This window comes from Olea europaea, chromosome 16 (assembly GCF_002742605.1).
Source record: "Olea europaea var. sylvestris chromosome 16, O_europaea_v1, whole genome shotgun sequence".
Taxonomy (NCBI): domain Eukaryota; kingdom Viridiplantae; phylum Streptophyta; class Magnoliopsida; order Lamiales; family Oleaceae; genus Olea; species Olea europaea.
In genome coordinates, this window is record NC_036252.1 from 2,920,765 (window position 1) to 2,941,322 (window position 20,558).

The window sequence follows — 20,558 nt, forward strand, 5'->3', positions numbered from 1 at the left end:
TTGGGAGACAGGAAGACAGGTGACAAAGTGATAGAAATTGAAATTAAATTTTAGTGAAACAATTGAAACTAAATTGAAGTTTAATAACTCAATTGAAACAATTTAAATTTTATTGACTTAATCGACATTTCTTTGAAAATTCAGTTACATCAAATGAAAGTTACTTTTCTATTTGTAAACATTTAATTTAATTTTAATTTACGTTTTAAATAGTTCTGTAATGATCATGATATCATGTACAACTTAATTTGGCCCGTTGGTCCTAATAGGGATAAAAATACATTATTTAATTGAATGTATCAATTTATCGAGATTTTATTACGAGTAACTTGATTGAGACGAGATCAACATAGAATGGCTCCACTCGAGTGAAGAACCAACATAGAAATGCTGCAGCATTTTATGAGCCTAAATGCCCATAAGAAATGACAAGCACGAGGATCGCATTATAGGGCACGCTAGCGATCCTAAGTGCTCCATTCAAAAAAAATAAAAATAAAAATCGTTGCTTTCGAATGGACTGTATACGGGTTGCAAGCATGCTAGCTAGTTAGAACCAACCAAGTTTGGGACATCAATGATGACATGAGTACATTGGCACCAAGTTCCACATAGAATAGCGTTCGACCGTTCAAGCGAGTAAATTTTGGAAGTGAAATTTTTTAACTAATAGAACTTCTATGATTCATGTTATGACGTAATAAGTTGGTAGATGATAAAATATCTACAAGACAAAATGTAAGGTTGACTAAAGAGTCAAAATGAATGGGTGAAGAGTTAATGGATGATAATGACAATCTGTGCCACTAATTAAAGGTATGATAAAGATAAACATATAGGATTATACATGAAGCAGGGATATTATAGATAATACCCATTTGATAAATCGAGAGAATAATGTATGATTTGATAGTTGAGGACCCAAGGTCTGTAACATGTAGATTAAAGGAGTTCTCATCTAAAAATGTGAAAAGATCTCGGGAGGACAAGCATAAAAATAAATGAGTAAATAAACCGACAAAGTTTATCATGGTGGTTAATGATATCATTGTTCTAATGGATGATAATGACAATCTATGCCACTAATCATAGGTAGAATAAAGATAAACGTACAGAGGGAGCCCTGTACGTGAAGCATGACTCTTATAGGTAACACCCATTTAACAAATCGAGAGAATAATGTATGATTTCATAGTCGAGGTATACAACATGTAGATCAAAGAAGTTCTCATCTAAAAATATAACAAGATCTCAGAACAAGTTTAAAAATAAATGAGTAAATAAACCGACAAAGTTTATTGTGGTGGTTAATGATATCATTGTTCGAAATCTTCAAAGAAGTCCCTGTTTGGCCTCCATTTCATGAAAATGAAAATAGGTGGAATAGTATAGTGATTGAAAAAGAAAGAAATATTTTCGATTTATATGTAATATTATTTTATGAAAGATTGTGTTATTAAAATTAGAATAGAAAAAAGTGAAATGTAATATAATGAACATTGATGAAAGCCAAACAGGAATAACAAACCTAGCAAGATGAAAAATAACTCGTGCACTCAAATTCACCCCCCTCGCCCCACCCCTGGCCACCCCCAACCGCGCATCACTTTTAGGGGAATCTGTAGCTACAGATTCCAATTATCGTTTCTCGAATCACTTGAGCCCCTAATCAAACTTTCTTAATTTTGATCCTCTAGAACAGAATCGTCAAAAAGTCACGTGCTATACACACGATCACTTTGAACAGAAATATTTCCGTCAGTTCATTAAATTTCCCTAAAAACAATTTAAAAACGAAAAAATAATAAAATTTGTTTTTTTTTTTTTTTAACCCAAATCAGGCACGGGTACGCACTCACAAGACACGAACACAATCAAATTGGTTTGATATCAACACGATGGCACGCAAGGAATTGCATCCATTAAATACACTATTGAACCAAGTGCAGCACGAATCCTTTTGTGTATTACTCAAACAAATTATTGTTATCATCCTACAAATTCTTTGCCCCAACCCCACCCAGGAAAAAAAATCCTCGATGATATTTGGAAGTAGAAAATAGTACACTTGAAAAGTTAAACTAGGTACCAACTACAGTATGATTTGTATATATACAAAATGCTCACATTGATTTGGATGGGACCGTAACATAGAGCAAAAGGGAGGTCACTCGGTGGGATATATACGCATTCTCATCACTGAACTATAAATGCTGGCCTGCTTCGAGCTAAGTGTCTGAACCATGGATTTCATGTATAATGATAGCTCATTTCTCATCTGAATTAGCGATCAAGGTAAGTCTTTCCTCCAAGGATTCAAGCAAATCATGATATTCGGTGAATGCAGAATGCGACTGGACATTGTACACAACCAAAACGTCATAAGATGCATAATACAGGTATCTATCTGAGACGTTTATATAATATTTGTACCTGTAGAGTTATGCTATATGCTTTCCATAACCGCAAATCATGTCTAAACAAATCAAAAAGGACCTGAGAGTATACGAGAAAAAGTTACGAGTCAACTGTCTGAAACTGATTCAATTTCTTTTGGGATGTCCTTCAGTTGGGACATTGGAGTGACAAGGTCACGAAGGGCCAAACTTACACTAATGAACATGAAGTCAGATGAAATTCAGTACTAATATCACACATGCACTTAGCCTACAAAGAATTTATAAACAGTTTTAATTTATAAATAGATAAAAATGAGCGGTCGATAAGTGGATATTACTTATAGATACATTGGAATGTGTGGTTGAAAATGAAATTTGACCATTTAAAAAACAGCCAAACAGAGAATAGCAGTGTGGGTATTTCAAGCTGGAAAACTGAATACTATTGGTGACAATATCAATGACTAAGTAATTAAATAGAATTTATTTGTTGCCTGCCACAAAATAAATCACTAGGAACTGGTGTTGCATTACTATTAGCCACATGAACTTCAAAAGTAGGGTTATTAGAATATCTACCATTTGTTGCCCATCAACAAATTGCAAGGTAAGGGCCAAAACAGATTCAATAATGTTCCCACAAAATGGCATAATATCATGGAACACAGAACAGATTGGGCCAATGTACCTCAGAGCGTCTCAAAAGTGTGGCCAAAACCACTATCCACTCTTTAAACTTGACAGAGCACATCTGCGCCAAGAGGAATTCTGCATCCAACCGGCTTTGCAATGTTCCCATTTGAAGCTACAAAAAACACGAAAAAATTTAATCAATGAAGAAATGTAAAATGAGTACAATCAACCTTTTCTCAAACAAAACCATCTGAATAGTTACCGGCCATCAATATTGAAATTAAAGTAAGCTGAAGCTGATCTACCCAGTTTATTTCTTTGAGTTAAGCACCATAATTGTTTTGTTTATTGTCATAATTATACAACTATTTCTGCTTTTTGTGTTACTTTCGTTTTGGTAATTTTAGGTTGTTGGATCTTGTTTTAATATCAAACTTTATTTTCTCCTTGATTCTGTATTATGAATTTACAAAAGACATAGAGCATTTATCTAACTCATTCTTACCGTTACACTTTTTTGGATCCCGTGTTTGATGTTTACTTCTAAACTGAAATTTCACCGTTTGTATTTTCCTTTGGAAAATGGCTAGATGAGTTAATAATAGAGCTGAGCCACGTTCAAGCCTGGATTTTTCTAATTTACCCAGGTTCAAGCATCGGAATTGCGTGTGAAGGATCTCAAGTGGAAGTTTGAGCTCAAAATTGAGCTCAAGGTGCTAGCTGTGTCAACTTTCGTTTGGTTTATATTCATCTACAAACACCAGTCTAAGCACCAATTTGAAGAAATCACAAACAAGAAGACTACTCAAGCTATAGATGCTCAAGAAGTGGACCACAAAAATTACTAGTGACTTCCTGCTGTTAATCAAACTCATCAAAAAGATCAACAGAGCAAGATTTTGTTGATGCATGATAAACTAACAAGAAAGTGTGGGGTTCCATGCATGCTTCCATTACCCACAACCGTGAATTGACCTAGAACAATTATATCCAGATAAATTACCTTCTGCCCTATCAGTTCAAGCCCTGAAGCAAAATTCTCCAAGCGAGCACTTCCATATCTTTCTCTCTGAAGATATTCCTGAAATAATCATTATGCTTTCTCAAATTCCTAACAGTGGCAGAGTAAATACAATGTGACTAAAAAAGTTTGGCTCTCTTACGACAAGATCAAATTGTGTGCCTTTGACAAATGCAACAAGCTTTGAAAGCTCTTTCCCGGACATCAAAAAGCTGGCATGGCTTTCCAAAATTTTTTTTACAGAAGCAACATGTGCACTCTGCTCTTTAAACGAGGAATTGCTAAAAAATTCAGATAAAACAAAAACGTTCGTTAACGTCATTTGAAATTATTAGAATAGAGAACTGAAATGACTGCAAAGTAATCTATTAGGTACTACATTTACCTTTTCAAATCCATGGATTGCCTCCTAAAACCAGAAGGAAAAAGAAAATAGCCCAAGAATCTGGGGGAAAGATTCTCAGAATCTGTGGTGGTAGGTTCATATTCTCTTCCAGATCTTAGGAGAAACCTTACCTGATAACCACAATAAAACAAAAGAGAAGGCCATTTATCCAGGAATATATGCATGATAAAATCCAAGAATATATATATATGATAACCTTTTCGAAAAGCACGTAAAGTAATGTGGACCCATACCAGTTCCCCAGCCAGTTCGTACAGAGATTCATCAAGAGTTGCCTAAACAATGCAGACTTTCTCATCAGAATGTATCACAAGTGTTAGGAAACACCAGATGCATAAAGCCAGATAAGAAGCAGCATATATCACGTAGCATTTTAACAGCTCTTGCTTTAGAGTAAAAATCTACATATATTATTGCTTTAGGTCAACTTTTTTGTGAAGGAAATAGAAAAAAAAAATGACGTGCGTCCAACCATCTTCATACAAGTCATTGAAGAGCAATAGGAAGGAGAAAAATTCTTTTGAATCTAGTTGTCTAATTCACTATGTTTATGTAGTTACGTGTTCTTATAAGATGATTTCTTTTCCATTGTGAGAACTATTTTTATCATTTGCAGTAATTAAAGAAATTATTTAGTGGATTAGTGGATATAGTTCAAAGTATCCATTTCTATGTAAAGTACGTGTGACATTAGTTTTCTCAATATTAAATACTCAGTATCTTACGTCTTAAGCACAAATATCAGCGGAAGATTCATGTTTACTTAGTGCCCACCTTTGTCCAAAATCAGACACATTAAACGTAAAGTATTATGGGACTAATGTGTATTCTCGTGTAGAAAATACTCATGCTATATAGCAGGTGTAGAGCAACTGGATAGCAGGAGCAAGCATAATAAATTAATTAGTTTGAAGCTTCAAAGACCATTCAAATATATTGTATTAGATAGGAAATTTCAGGTAACATAAACAATAGTTACATGTTTGCAGGAAATGAAAAGTCAAGCCTGATAGCCCTACTGCATTTCTACGTAGGTCGTTGACGTGTGTGTGTGTGTGTGTGTGTGTGTGTGTGTGTATTAATATATATATAAAGGCATGTGCATGAAAGAGATGGAGTTGGCCTACACACACATATAGGCATGTGTGTGAAAGAGATAAAAGATACAGCAAACCATTACCTGCAATAGACGCAAGGCGCAATATTGACTCACAGCTGGACCTTCCAGCTTAGCAATAACCTGTGGCAATATGCACAAGAAACAATAACCCAGATTAGCATACACGATGATCTGCATTCAGAAGATGTTACAAAGAAGCTACCTTTATAATAAATTAAGGCATCACTATCAATGAGACCATGTGGCTAGGAAATCATTCTTCAACACAATAAGTTAACTCAGTAAATTCTGCTTAGCAGTCTAGCAAAGTAAGGAAGTTTAACAAAAATATAATGTAAAGAAAAACTTAATCAATAGTTGTGTCAGTCAGTAATTGCTTCACTGAGAATATAAGTGATTGTCGGTCAGTAATTGCTTCACTGAGAATATAAGTGACTAAGTGCTTGTTTGGTAAAGCTTAAAAAGTGGCTAGAAAGTTAGGTCAAAGTCAACAATTAATTTAAACCACATATTTCATGGAATCCACGACTTTTATCAACTTTTCAACCACATATTTTATCAACTTTTATCAAAAGCTTTGACAAACAATTCCTAAATATAATGAGTGAGCAAAAACTTCAAGCAGGATCTTTTACATCCAGATGACTTCTTTCTTTTCACTCGATAAATGAAAATGGGATAAAATTAGGGTTGTCAGAGTCCATGATAGTTTAAAACCAAAATGATTTTGAACAACCAATGGTCTTGCTGTTAGCACTTACAAGTATGTAGCAGGCTGCAGTTCGATACCATCTTCGTTGAAAGCATTCCTCAAACAACCTGAAAACATAATTTGATCACACCATCAATGTAATGATAAAGCCATAGCTTCTCACATCGCGATTTCCACACAGTCAAATATCGTTTTCAAGTTCAATTTTTTGAAAAAGAAAGGAAACCAGTAATCAAATCACCTTTCAAATCAAATAGTTAGAATAATAAATTAACATACTTCAAATTAAATTGAAGTGAAATCATTTCTTAACAGTGTCTTCTATAATTTCGCATAGAGTTAATCCCAAGTTCCTAACGTGGAGAACGGCAAGATTGGCATGATACCTAAAGCAAAATAGTACTATAAAAATTCTACCCTTCAGAGCTGCAGGATTGGCATGGCATCAGATAAGATAATAGTTGCTCCATTGAAATATAATTCATCACATATGATACACTATTAAATTTTCATAAATTATCTATGGGGATGACATGGATACCAAACGAAATAGAGCTTTCTTTTGCTAACAGCACTAATAATGGTGACAAATACCATTCTGATCTTCACTTCAGCTATTATCTACAGAGTTCTTCCCTGGCCAATAATTGTTAAATTTGACTTCGAGGAGTAAGGAGTTCATATGGTTGCTTTTCTACGCTAAGATGGAGCGTCTTTAAGTATCATCATCTTCTGAAAAAGTAAAAACTCTATCAACTGATTCAGTGCGAACAGGGTCTCAACAGAATTTTTTTCACGATACAAGATATAATTATACATGATTTGGTACTCCAATTATATAACTAAATGATTATGAAACATAAACATTTTCACCGAGTCAGGTAATTTCAGTTAAGTCCTTATTCAGAATCCACAATGTTCTGTATGAAAAAGACCACGGATTTATCTTTCCCCAAAAGGTTATGCAAGCTATTGCAGTAATCTTTATATAATAAGAAAAGTAGAGACAAGAAAGGGCCTAAATTGCATACCCCAAAAGTTTATATAGGTTCTTGCAGTAAACTTCATATAATAAGAATATTGAGATACAACAAAAAGATGAGTAACGTACTCTGTTGATCGCCCGGCAGCAGAAAACAAATCTGCCCAATGTCGACCATCAGTTTTTCTTGCAACACTGACAACAACATCAAAATACTCGGGAAAGCTTCTGATTAGATGGCACGTCTTCTCCAAAAGAGAAGAATTTGCAGCATTATTTGAAGCAACTGTCTGGTTCTTGCTTGCATTCTGTCTGTAGAAAATTGTTAGCAAATCATTTTGGATGTTCAAACAATTTTATTTTCTCTATATTTATAAATCAACCTACGCATTGACCCGGAAAAGGAAAAGGAAAAGGGTCAAGGGTCTAAAGGTCCAACTGAAATTGAACCAGTTATAATAAATAAATAAATATACCATAAAAATTTAGCAAAAATAAGTTAATTTTTCAAATTAATTAATATATGTAGATAAAAAAAGAAAACCATTAAACTTGGCTACATGTAATTTTCATTACATCCACTAAATACAATTGAAGCGATAAATATAGCTAAAGTTTCAACATATGATTTATATAGCATTTTAGCCTCTGTTTGGGTTTCCTTTTTTCTACTAAAAAGTTAAGTCAAACTTTAATTTTAACCACATATTTCATCAGGATCCAAAAGTACTACCACTTATTCCATCACTCATTCTTCAATAGTAACTTTTTTAAATTATAAAAATGAAACCCAAACAGAGGCTTAGTGTGTTGTAGATATAAAATTAAATGAGAAAAATAGAAGTGTAATGAAAAGAAAAATCAAATTCAAGAAATAATTTATTTTGAGGTTTGAATTTTCTTATACAATTTTGTCGAATAAAAGTAGCATTTTATTTCTTACATTCCCAACATGTTTTAAAAAGGTTTGTAGGGTTTTCCATTTGTAATCAAGAATTCTACATCGAACACCAGTAAAGGAAAAAGGTTGAGGAGGCAGCTAAAAGAATGCAGCATCTTTAACTTCTTTCGACATTAGTTATTGGGCCTGGAAGTTTCATTTTTTAATCAAAAAATTAACCGGCCATTCGGAAAAACCAAGCTGGGTCAACCAGTTTGTGGTTGGACCTTGCCTTTGGCCAGTTTTTCCCAGTTATTAGTTTAAACAGTTTTAAGTCATAAACGAACTGGTTTGCTGACCTGTTCACGGCTTTTCCCATTGAATCGGCCGGTCCAATTTTGACAACACGGTATTTTCTTAGCAAAATTAGACTTTTTCGAGACTAATACCACTCACCACACTTTCTTAAGAAAAACCATAGAACACACACACACACGGAGACAGAAACAGAGAGAGAGAGAGANACGTGAATATCATCTATGTCCACTATTAATGTACAATACACCCGTTCGGTTTCGCTAAAAAAACAAATTTTTAATAGATTTTACTAAAAAAGTTGATATTATGTTATTGAAAAGTTGATAAAAGATGTAGGTTTTATGAAAGGATTGTGCTTTGTGTACACAATGGTATACACAAAGCGTTACACCCCCCTCACATGGAGGGGGGCCCACATGCAATAAAATATTCGTGGCCCCACTCCATGTTGGGGGGGGGTGTAATCTATTGTGTACACCATAAGGTGTACACATAGAATAATCATTTATGAAATGTGTAGTTGAAAATAGTTCGGGGGAAAATGAATTGTAGAAAATGGGGGTAGATAAATTTATTGAAGTTCTATAGGAATTATATAACGAATTAATGGCCATGTGCTTGGTATAATGCAAAGTCCATACAGATCACCTTGAAATTTCAGCATCAAACACTGTAAAAAGAAGCCACTCCAGGCAATGAGAAAAATGTGGCTTCTCAGCTGACAAATGTGCCAGGCGTAAAGCTTCTTCCCTCTTGTCCCTCTGCCAAATGATAAAATAGATTTTTTTCAGAAATAAAATTTGTAAGAAAAGCAAATGCTATACCATTGAATCTGTTGCTGCCAAAAAAGCCAAAAATAAAAGAACAGTATTTTTCCATAAGCATCAATGAGCCTATTGTTGATGAAGATCTCACCACTAAATAAATATCATGTCTGTCACTGTCCATCTATGAGATAAGCCATTACAAAAGTAAGACTACAACGTTGAAGTTGACCGTCTACAATTTCATAGGTGATGCAATGTTTGTTTCATAACAATAAATATATCAACTAAAAGTAATGCATTAATAGAGCACAGAGCATAAAATATTGTAGCTAATTTGTACCTGAAGAAGATGCCGAAGCAGACAATGCAATATGGTTTGAGCTTGCGGAGACGGCTCAAAACATGGGAACTCTGTGCAAGCTGAGAACGACATTCTTTGGGAAACACCAACTACAACACCAGCATTAGGAAGTAGACCAAGGGGGTATACCTCACGATCAAATTCCAGCTCTGGGTCCAACTAAGGGTTCAGATAAAGCACATAATTGAGACAAATGAAATAACACCAAAAGTCAGAATTCTCATAGCAGCATATTAATAGAGTACAAGTATCACTTGATAGTTTTAGTAAGTTGCCTCAGCAACATAAAACAATCTTATTGAAAAGACCCTAAGCTTAGTACACTAAGTCCCAAAATCTACACTAACCCATTCCCTATCCTTTGTCCTTCTAGACAGACAGCTTAAAAAGTAGTGTAAAGAACTGTCAACATGATTGTTCTTGAATTACGACAATATGCAGTTATGCACCTTCAATAGGTGGTGACCTATCATACCACAAAGGAGTCAGAGAGAGCAATGTTTCAAGGTGTTGATCTCATATCACCATTTCCTTGAAACCAAACATTTGACAATTGTATCTAACTACTTTATAACTTGTTTCTGAGACGCATTTCCTGCAACATTCAGCTGATAGCTTCACAGATGAACGTGGAAGGTTCTATTAATGAATTGGTTTAGAAAATCACATATATGCAGAAAACATTTCTGATAAAAAGGGAACATATAACCACATTATTAATACCTGCAAGAAATCTTCCTGCTTGAAAGGGTCAGCACCTGGAGATGGATACCAAACCTGTAATGATAAGCTTCCAACAATTTTTTTGTCAGACAAGTACAATAAAAATAGTATATTGGAAGAATTAATTGCTACAGAAAACTGTTACCTGCATTCCACGATGTCCATAGTCTAACCAGGAAACTTCCTCAATTAAGTTGGTTTTGTCATTTGATTGACCACAGGTAACCCAGAATAATTCAACAGAGTCAGTGAGGCCTATCTCCCGCCCATCATCCAAATCAAGTAGGGAAAGCTCTCCGGTAGTCCTCAGTATTAAACACCTAGAAGGCACTTGGTCAATCTCCAGAAAATGGCACCGAAAGGTGCTATTTATCAGATGGACAGTATAAGCAGATACCTGGCAGGTTCTCTGGCTACAAAATCTGATTGAGAAGAAACATCATTTCTTGAGATGAACTCCATTGGAAGCTGATCGGGGATAAAACGCATAGCAGCAGGATGGCTCTTTGCTGTCATGATTGAGAGCTCTCGTACTGTAGAAAGCTGTTTGTCATTTTATCACTTAAAAGTGCTTGAAGAATAATTTTTTATCACAGCAATCTCATGTAAAAAGTAAATTTTAATTCACTTAGCTCATACGGTTTATCAAAACGTAGTATCCATGAATTAATTCTAAGATAATAAGTGTGTCCTCTTTAAAGCATTTTATTACCTTTAAATCGGGAGTACTGGAAGGTGTCAATCCACCAGATAATTTCACATGATATATATGAACATCAAATGGGCGATACGTGACAAGTAAATAATCTTGATAAACATCAATGACCATTGGCTCAGCAAGCAATGTTTTCCGACAAAGCAAGGAACTCTGATCGAGGTGATATCTTGGGTAGAAAAGCAATTCATATCTGCAATGATCAATTAATATGATGGGAACCAGATGTTAAAGGTATGAATAGATGAATTATAACCAACTTTGCACTAAATTAAATGAAACTTTTCAAAAGCATATTATTGGAAGCTTTTGCCGCGTAGACATGCACAAGATTCATGAATTGCCAATAAAAATTAAATCTTTAAAAGAAAGGAATGTTAAGAAAAGAACTGCGGTAGAAACTAACAGATAAATTAGATGTTCATAGTTCAGATCTTATTGGACATCATTATTATGTTGGGGTAGAAGATGAGTTAAGCTGAAGGCTTATTCTTGAAGTTATGAAGGCACTGTCAATAAAATCTTGGAAGTAATTCAAAGGGATTTTGAACTTTCTAGTAACAAATAAAAACATTCTGCAATGAACTGTGGTAAAAACATAGAGAAAACCAACAATAAAAAGTCTACCACGACCACTATTTGCTCCTCCTTGTCATTTAACTAGTTCACTTTCCCACACTCTTGAAGCATCATTGAAACTATCAGATTTCAATTTGGTTTCGATTCAATCTTCCAAAACTCGATAGAAGCAATTATTTTCTATGACTTTTCACACTAATTCCAATTTAGCTTTCTATGAATTTTCCTAATGCTTTAAAAACCATAGTTCTAAAATCAGATTTCGCCCTCAACTTTCCACACAATATCATGATGTTTTCTACCATGCAATCTTCTCATCATCTAGTGCTTTACACATGGTTAATTAACCAATCTGATAATATTGAGAGGGTAAAATAAAAGGCATTCCATCAAATACTTCCAAACTATGGACCTTGTGCTCTGATATTGAACCTACGGAGCAACAAAGTATGGATCATGGTCAATTTAAATCCAATATGTATTCATTTTAATAAAAAGCTTACAATCATTCTAGCGTTTTTCTATAATCACTAACAATAAATTAGAAATTAATTAATCTTCAAGAAAATCATTCTACAAAACAAAGAATGTGTCTCAATTTACATTGCAGAGGCATAGGTATGCATGTTGGGTATTGCTCAGACTCTGGTAAGAGTATTGGGTACAAGTGTAGATTCAAATGTCTAGCAGTGAACTGCCACATTTTAGAACCCAGCGCTCAGGAATGCCTTTTTGAGTAGAAGGTTCGAACAAGCAAGCAGCAATGGGAGGAAATGTAGAAGCTGGAACTGCTGAAGCAGAGTCATATCAATTTCCCAAGACTCAGACTCGTATGACGCGTTGTACATGATATTTCATGGTAACCAAATCGGTTAGCAACATAGTCTACACCATATGTCAAAATTTTAAAATGTCAGCCAATATTTTTCTCTACGAGCAAATCTATCTACCTAAAGTAATTCAATCCTTCTTCGAAAAGTAGCATGTCAAACTTAAACCTACAATACTTCCAAATATAACAAGCTAAATTTAATCCTCTAATATGTCCAAAGAAAACTTACTCCAGATGGTTTTTTGTTCACAACAGAAATCTTCATCATATCTTCTTATGTAATTTTTTGCTCTCTAATACCCTTTTTGTCTCCGATTGTGCTACATGTACATAATGATTTACATATTGGTTCGCATACATATAATGTAGTGAAATAAAATTGGATCAGAATTTCTTCAACCAAATAATTAAAAAAACTTCCCCACTCTTTTTTCGACACCTCATCTATATGTAAATCATTATGTAACTCCCTATGTACAAGTAGCATTATTCTTTTGTCTCACACATAGCTACTATAAAAAATAAAAAATACTAAAGATGCCAAAAGCCTAAGCAAGAGGCAAAGTGGCAGAGTCAGAGAGATAATAATTACTCAAAATGTCGAATATACAGAATATTTCCAGGAGAAATAGTGGAATATAGTTAATGGTTCTAATAGGACATAAAAAATCATCCAGTAAAAAAAAAAAATTATGTGCTTACATGTTGGAAGAATCAATATAGTTGCAGACAACAACAATTTTTCCCAGCCATAGCAATCCCCTGCACTGTATCTGTTGTTCCTGAGTAATATCTCCAAACACTCTCCACTTTTTCAGTCGTATATCATACAGGATTAAACCGTGAAGACCAGCAACCGCTAAGTACAGTCCGTCCTTGCTAGCAGCCACGTGCATAACTGGCCAGTTTTGGGAAATATATGAAACCTGGCATAAGAAAAAAATTGTGAGAAAAAACAATGTACAAGAAATTAAACAAAAACTAACTTCATCGATGTCGGTACATAACTGGAATATTGAGGTGCAAGATTTTGAGTTCTTCAGTATCTTCAGACTGCACAACTAGCAAACGATCTTCACCATAGATAACTTGGCGTACATAGGTTGTACCAGAAACACCTCTATTGAGGCAGCATTTGCCAAAAGAGAAGACAATAATCCTGTCAGAAGATCCTTCCTCAATTGAATAAAGTCTATATCCAAACTCATCCCAATGCATTAGGGAGGCACCACCCATCATCGGTTCATACTTGTGATCAGGGTTTGGCTTGATTACAGGAGATGAAGCAGAACTCAAACCTATTTGACGGATAGTAGACATCAAGCGACACCCTGAAACAGACCAAACTGTAAGTCCTCTTAACTGCCATCCAACAGCAAAAGCAGAGTTATCAGGCGTCCATGCAATACAATTGACAGGACCCGTATCTTCCACAGAATATCTGCAAAATATTAAAAAAAAAAAAAATTAAGGCATTAAATTTGCTCCAATATGAGCAAAAAAATTGGAAGATTGTTAAATAAAATAAGATATATAACAATGTCGCATATAAATTAAGAGAGATATTTTAATATTCGTAGAAAATGGTAAATTAAATCTCTCCTTAATGTCTTGGACAGAATTAGAATGCCATTTTTTTACTAGGTGCTCATTTTGTATGGGCTTTTAGTTTAATGTTACGATTCACATATGTGTTTATCGAAAAGAAATTATTTAATTCGTGTTTCAGCTCATATAAATTAAAAGTTGCTCCTGCTACTAAGCTAAGAGCCTTGAGCATTATGCAAGGACGTGCCGTAGGAGCGACCAATTACCTTCTAGGTGAAATTGCCCCCACATAAGCGTTCTTCTTATCACAAATTATTGAAGTAGGATAATGACTAGGAAGTAGTTTCCACTTCATGGTCTTCAATTAAAATAATGATTTCAATATGCTTTTCAGAATATTTCATAGGAACGAACTTCAGCATTAAGTTTGATCAATGGGTTTATATTAACATATCATGGAGAAATTTAGAATTATCAGCCTCAATGTCAATGTGAGTTCCTAAGCATAAAAGCATTACATTACAAGATTATTTATGGTAAACGGCAATGTTCTGGTAGTCTCAATATATATCTTCTACACCAGATATCATTACTAATGAATCTTCGTAATGATAGGACATCAAATATGAGTTTTCTCAAACTATTGAACCTTCCCCTGTTCTAAGTCACATCACAGAACCAGGTCATTCCAACATTACTGACCATACAAAATCTTATTCAAGATACACATCACATAATGAACCACTTCAACTATTATACATTAAGCTCCATATCCAAGCAAAAAGAACCATAAAACAAGTCCTCAAGTAAAGTGATCGGAAAGTCAATAATTCGCACCTGTTATGCACATGAAGTATGCTTTAGTAGCAACAAAGAGCAGATCTAAAGTTAAGATCCTGGATCCCTCAAGTTTTAGGAATACATGTGCTAGTTGCTAAGAAACTTATCTCATCAATAAGAACCACAGGCTACATTCTAAGATTCTCTGCAAATGTAAAAGGCTTACCCCCAATCATGCAAGGAAACGGTACGAATAAGTGAAGCAGAGTCTGCAAGGTCATATAATTCAATAACACCTCTTTGGGTGCCAACAGCAAGAATCTGTTGCTCTGAAGCAACCGCTGCACATACCACATCACCAGAAGCAAACCTCCTCTCAGCTTTAATAGAGTCTGCATGCTTTAGACCTTTCTTACTTATAGAACATAACATGAGTTGTCCATCAGAAAATAGCACAAACAGTAACCTCAATGGCATGGAGAACTCAAGCTGAATCACAGCAGACTTCTGTGGGACGAAATGGTTGGACGCAAGAACGCCTTGAGTTGCACCAGAAGCAAGACCATTACCCAAAGAATGCAACAGTTCACTAGTATCATTGCTACCTAAGAGCCCAACATCAAGATGAAAAGCACCATAGAACTGCATACAACAACAATATAAAATAATGAGCCAATCTATTGCATCAGGTTACGTCAGTTAAAATTTATAACAATCTTCAAATTATTTCAAGCTAAGAAGAAAGCAGAACACTTAAACCTTCACCCATGCTGAAAAGTTCAACTAGAGAACATAATAGCTTCATGATAAGACTTATGAGTACGAACTTCTTCTTCTTCTTTTTTTTTAGGTAATCGCGAAATTTTATTAATCATAAGATAATACACAAGAAGTGCATTATCAATTTAAACAAGATAGAAATAACATAAAATTAGGCAGCCCTTCTATCGAATTAGTAGCTGGAGCATTAAACTAGGTATAAACTAAGTATACAAAGTCAGATAAAACAATTCTCTAAACTACTCTGTCGTCCGTGTTTGATCTTCAAAACAGCGATCGCTCCTTTCTCTCCACACACACCATATAATGCATCCTAAAATAAAATCCCAAACAAGCTTGCTATTCTTATCTCAAAGCTTTCTCCTCCATGCGTGCACCACGTCCTTTATACACCTTAGCAATACCCAATTCATTTGTTGAGAAGCCAGAATATCGTTCAACAACCAACGAACATCATCACAATGAATGAACAAATGGTCAATCATCTCCCCATCCTTCTTACACGTATAGCACCACTCGATTATATAACAACCTTTTCTTCAAAAATTGTCCACCGTTAACATCGCCCTCTCACAACCATCCACAGTAAAAATGCCACCCTTGGAGGCAATTTACATTGACATACCCCCTTCTAGGGGAATGAACTCTCCACAAGTTTCGATAAGGATCTGAAATAAGTGAGAACGGAGAAAATACCATTTCGTGCCACCCTCCACCTGCTACAATCGTCCTCTCCTACCCGGATGTGCACCTCATGCAAAGAGGTCAAAAACAACGCATGATCATCAAATTCTCAATCCTGTAAACCCCTCCCGAGAACGATGTTCCAGCTAAGACTCCCATTATGTATGGATATTACATCATTCATCGTAGCAGAAGGCTCCAAAGCAATGCGATGCAAAGAAAGAAACCGCACTTTTAGTAGTTGATCTCCACACCAACAATCTTCCCAAAATCTGACATTTGTACCATTCCCTACCACAAAAGGTAATCTATCCCGAAAATTGCTCCATCCCTTCTTAATATATCTCCACACACTCACCCCATAAGAACCACGACTCTCACCCGAACACCAACCCCCCCTCCATAACACCATACTTCACCCCTATGATTTCTCTCCAAAAACTCTTCCTCTCCGCTCCAAATCGCCAAAGCCACTTGCCCAACAAGGCATTATTGAACAATACAAGGCTCGTTAATCCAAGACCTCTCACCCCAATAGGGGTGTCCTTCTTAATATATCTCCACACACTCACCCCATAAGAACCACGACTCTCACCCGAACACCAACCCCCCCTCCATAACACCATACTTCACCCCTATGATTTCTCTCCAAAAACTCTTCCTCTCCGCTCCAAATCGCCAAAGCCACTTGCCCAACAAGGCATTATTGAACAATACAAGGCTCGTTAATCCAAGACCTCTCACCCCAATAGGGGTGCAAACATCGCCCCATTTTACCAAATGAATTTTCCTCTCCCCCCAACCCTACCCATAGAAACTCCCTTTGAATCCTCTCGAATTTATTTGTCACCTCAACGGGAATAGGAAACAATGACATAAAATAGGTTGGGAGATTAGAGAGAGTAAATTTAATGAGAGGAAGACGGCCTCCATTTGAAAGGTAAGAGTACAAACTTCTTAAATAAAAAAATGACAAAGTTGATGATGACCACTAAATTCACATACCTCACCCTTCCAGGAAATGTTATACAGCGACCCATCTGAAAGTCCAATTAGCATGTGCTTGTTATCACAAATAATGTTGCTCCTGTCATAAAGAAAGAAAATCAAAATTAGAGTATCTCCAAAAAACTCTTTAAACATGAGATGCTCTCTATTTTAAAGAGTCAACCCTAAAAATCATTCTTCTAAAGACTCTTTAAATTAACATTTTACTTTAGATAGTGGGATTAGCCCTCCAAATTCATTCAAAGTGTTTCAATTTTTAATGTAGAAAAATAATAAAATAATCTAAGAAAAGGCTAGTTAAAATAATAGATAAAGAAAAATAATAAATATTTTTTGGGAGTAGTATAATTAAGTGTAAAATATAAAGAGCTTATTAGAATATTTCAAATTCTTAACTCTCTAAATTTATAGATGCTCTCCAAATGATAGAATACGCTCTTTGGAGATACTCTTACAGTGAGATTTAAGGGGGGAAAAGGGTACAACAAACTGTAAAAAGGCCCATAAAAAGGACAAACAATTTCATCAATCAACTTTTTCTCTACACATTTATCCAACTCAACCATATGCAATACAAAAGAAAAGTGGCAGAAAGCATGAATCTTCAGGTGTTAAAAAATGAAGAGAAAATTTTTAAGCAGTGGATCAACGTTACGATGCATAAGATAGATTGGACCATCAGATGAGAGACTATTCTATTCTAAAAGAATATGAAAGTTCAAACTTCAGTTTTATCAACAAAATGAGATAAATAAATCTAAACATCAAATGTTTGATGCTTGCAAAATCATGAAATTGCCAACGCTCAACATCTCAAAATCCTTGCCTTAACATGCACCTCCTTTACATCACATTGAAATTAGTTCCAATTAGCACATAATTCGTATAGATATTAAATAAAAGTAAAGTAACTATGGAGAGGAAAGAATTAAATCAATGAACCAAGGTTGTATACTTTTTACATTTATATGCATAAACCACACAATTTATCATACAAGGAGAAGTTCCTGGAAAACATTCTTGCTTTTCCATAGTTTCACCCAGATCACCACCCAAAAACACATGCACTCTTTCACAGGTACAAGAAAGTATTTAATTAGTGAGCTTCCCTAAGTGTGGCCAAGGTAAACAAATTTCATGTAAGTCCGTAATATTAAAAAATCCAAAAGCAAAAAATACTGTTGGTGCTCTTTTTCTTGTAATCACCATTAACCATTTCTTGCCCACCCGCCACCACAACGCAAACCCCCTTTTCGATTTATTTGTCATCCTTGAACAGCATTTCCATTAAAGTTTATTATAAGAAACTAACTTTATTGTCCGACTAATTTTTTCCGTCAGATTTCTTCGGAATGCTTTCTGAGTTTTGTTACTATGGATTTCAGCAGTGTTCCACAATTTTAACAGGATAGCTCTAACCTCAAGCTGTATATTCAGCTCTAAAAATCTCACAGAATTTTCTAAAACCAGATGGCTAGCACATGCAGTCTCTGAATTAAGTGCTGACCCATTTACCATTTAGTTTTAGAACAATTAAAGAAATGACCATTTTTAAGGAATGGTTCAGACAACAAAATGCCACGCAACAGAAGAGGACAAACAGAGACCTGAATTTTTCAGTCTTGCTAAAGTCACAATGTGTTGCCCGATTATCAACCATCACAAGCTGTATTGGTTCTACGAACATTCAACCAAATCTCTGCAAATTAATGTCATTTCTTTTACCGCATGTTCTACTGCTCTCTCTCTTTATCTCTGACAAGATATGATTGATTTCTCATTGGTTTGATCTAGAAATGGCATTCCTTACGTTTAGAGAAACTTGTATGGAACTCAGATCTTTCATTAAAATTGCTGGTCCATCACTAGCTATACCATTGTGTAAGAAATGAAGTTCAAAGCTACACATTAAAATTTTGAAAATCCTCTGTAATGTAAGAAGAAAGGCACTTACGCAGTCAAGTTGTTATCTGCAAAGGGAACTTGCTCACTGAGAAGTAAAGAAATATTTATCAGAGACAAACCAGTTGGCTGCTTCCCGCCAATTTGTATCCTCTTTTCCGTAAATTGAACCTTAAATATGTGTAGAAAAAATGAAGATGTCTGCCAAAAAGCAACGAGTGTAAGTAACAGGGTTCTGTGGAACACAACAGAAGATCTATTACATAAACTAAGTAGAAGGTCGAATAAAGATCGTAGTTCAAAAAAATGATTTTCCTTCAAGAGTGATAGATTGAGTTACACTTGGCACCAATTTAACAAATGGGGATACAGCGACTCAAAATATCCCAAATTTGATCAAATTATAAACAAAATCACCAGGAAATTCATCTAAAGTGCCCTATACGATGACTTGGTTTATCCCTGAAGTTCAGATAAAATCAGTACACCGGTAATGCAACACTTACAAGAACGGCAATCAGCTTAGAGTCGGGGCTCCAAACCGCCTGCAAATTCTCCCCTTGTATCCGAATCGAAGCTGCGTCTCTCTTATACTTCCCTAATCTCAATCTATGCTGCAATTCCACAAATTACGCATATACACAATCAATCACAATCAAACCGGAATGTACGTAAAATACATATGTACATACACTTGTGTGACCTGAGAGGAGGACCAGAGCTCGATGTGAGAAGGAGAGACGACAAGGACCAAGCGATTGGCGACCTTGAGGTAGACGATCTGCTGTGTGGAGGGGAAACTCGGTAATTCCAATGGAATCACCTGCGGCCATCCATATGCCATATACATCTTCGTGTAAGTATATCCGAATGTAAGTGTAGATATACAAAGAGGGAAGAACGAAGAACAGGAAATCTAAATCTAGGGTTCTGTAAAAGGAGATCCAAATGGGATCGACGCCATTTTTAGGTGGAAGAAGAGGATTCGAGATGTTCGAAGAACAAAGACTGGTACTCCCCTACTATTTTCTACATTGCGGAACTTTTGGAAATATAATTAAGGAAAATTCCATTTTGGGTCTCACTCTTTGCTAAGTTGTGCAATTAGGTCATTTACCTTCCAGTATTATAGCATTTGAGTCCTTAACAGTCTATTCCCTACTATGCCCTTGTTTGATATAACTAGAAAGTTTAATTAAAAAATCAATAATTAATTTTAACCACAAATTTCATGGGATCAAAAAATTTTATTAATTTTTTAATCACATTTTTCATTAACTTTTATCAAATTTTATTATAAATCTGATTTTTAACAAACCAAACATGGAATATAACGACACAACATGCCCCACCTTCTCATTTGCCACTCCACGTGTTTCCAACTCTAAAGCCCATTCTCAGGGCCAGC

At 35.2% G+C, this 20,558-nt stretch overlaps 1 protein-coding gene across 3 annotated transcripts; it reads right to left on the bottom strand.

Moving 5' to 3' along the window:
* Positions 1–1,935: 1,935 nt before the first annotated feature.
* LOC111411717 (RAB6A-GEF complex partner protein 1-like) lies at positions 1,936–20,181 on the bottom strand. 3 transcript variants are annotated; one of them, XM_023042286.1, is made up of 23 exons: positions 19,854–20,181; positions 19,657–19,764; positions 19,203–19,351; positions 17,246–17,327; positions 15,003–15,418; positions 13,457–13,889; positions 13,151–13,374; positions 11,035–11,230; positions 10,720–10,865; positions 10,468–10,642; positions 10,323–10,376; positions 9,579–9,758; positions 9,120–9,232; positions 7,403–7,585; positions 6,341–6,398; positions 5,640–5,699; positions 4,693–4,734; positions 4,439–4,569; positions 4,196–4,334; positions 4,036–4,113; positions 3,088–3,204; positions 2,434–2,496; positions 1,936–2,354 (listed from the first exon to the last, which is right to left on the bottom strand). In XM_023042286.1, the coding sequence occupies exons 1-23, from the start codon at positions 19,998–20,000 to the stop codon at positions 2,268–2,270; spliced, it is 3,381 nt and encodes a 1,126-aa protein (XP_022898054.1). In that variant the 5' UTR covers positions 20,001–20,181; the 3' UTR covers positions 1,936–2,267. The 3 variants fall into 3 exon arrangements, with proteins under 3 accessions (XP_022898054.1, XP_022898055.1, XP_022898056.1); XM_023042287.1 differs by having other exon boundaries at positions 19,843–20,181; XM_023042288.1 differs by lacking the exons at positions 1,936–2,354; positions 2,434–2,496 and adding an exon at positions 2,513–2,667.
* Between the last annotated feature and the right edge of the window lie 377 nt (positions 20,182–20,558).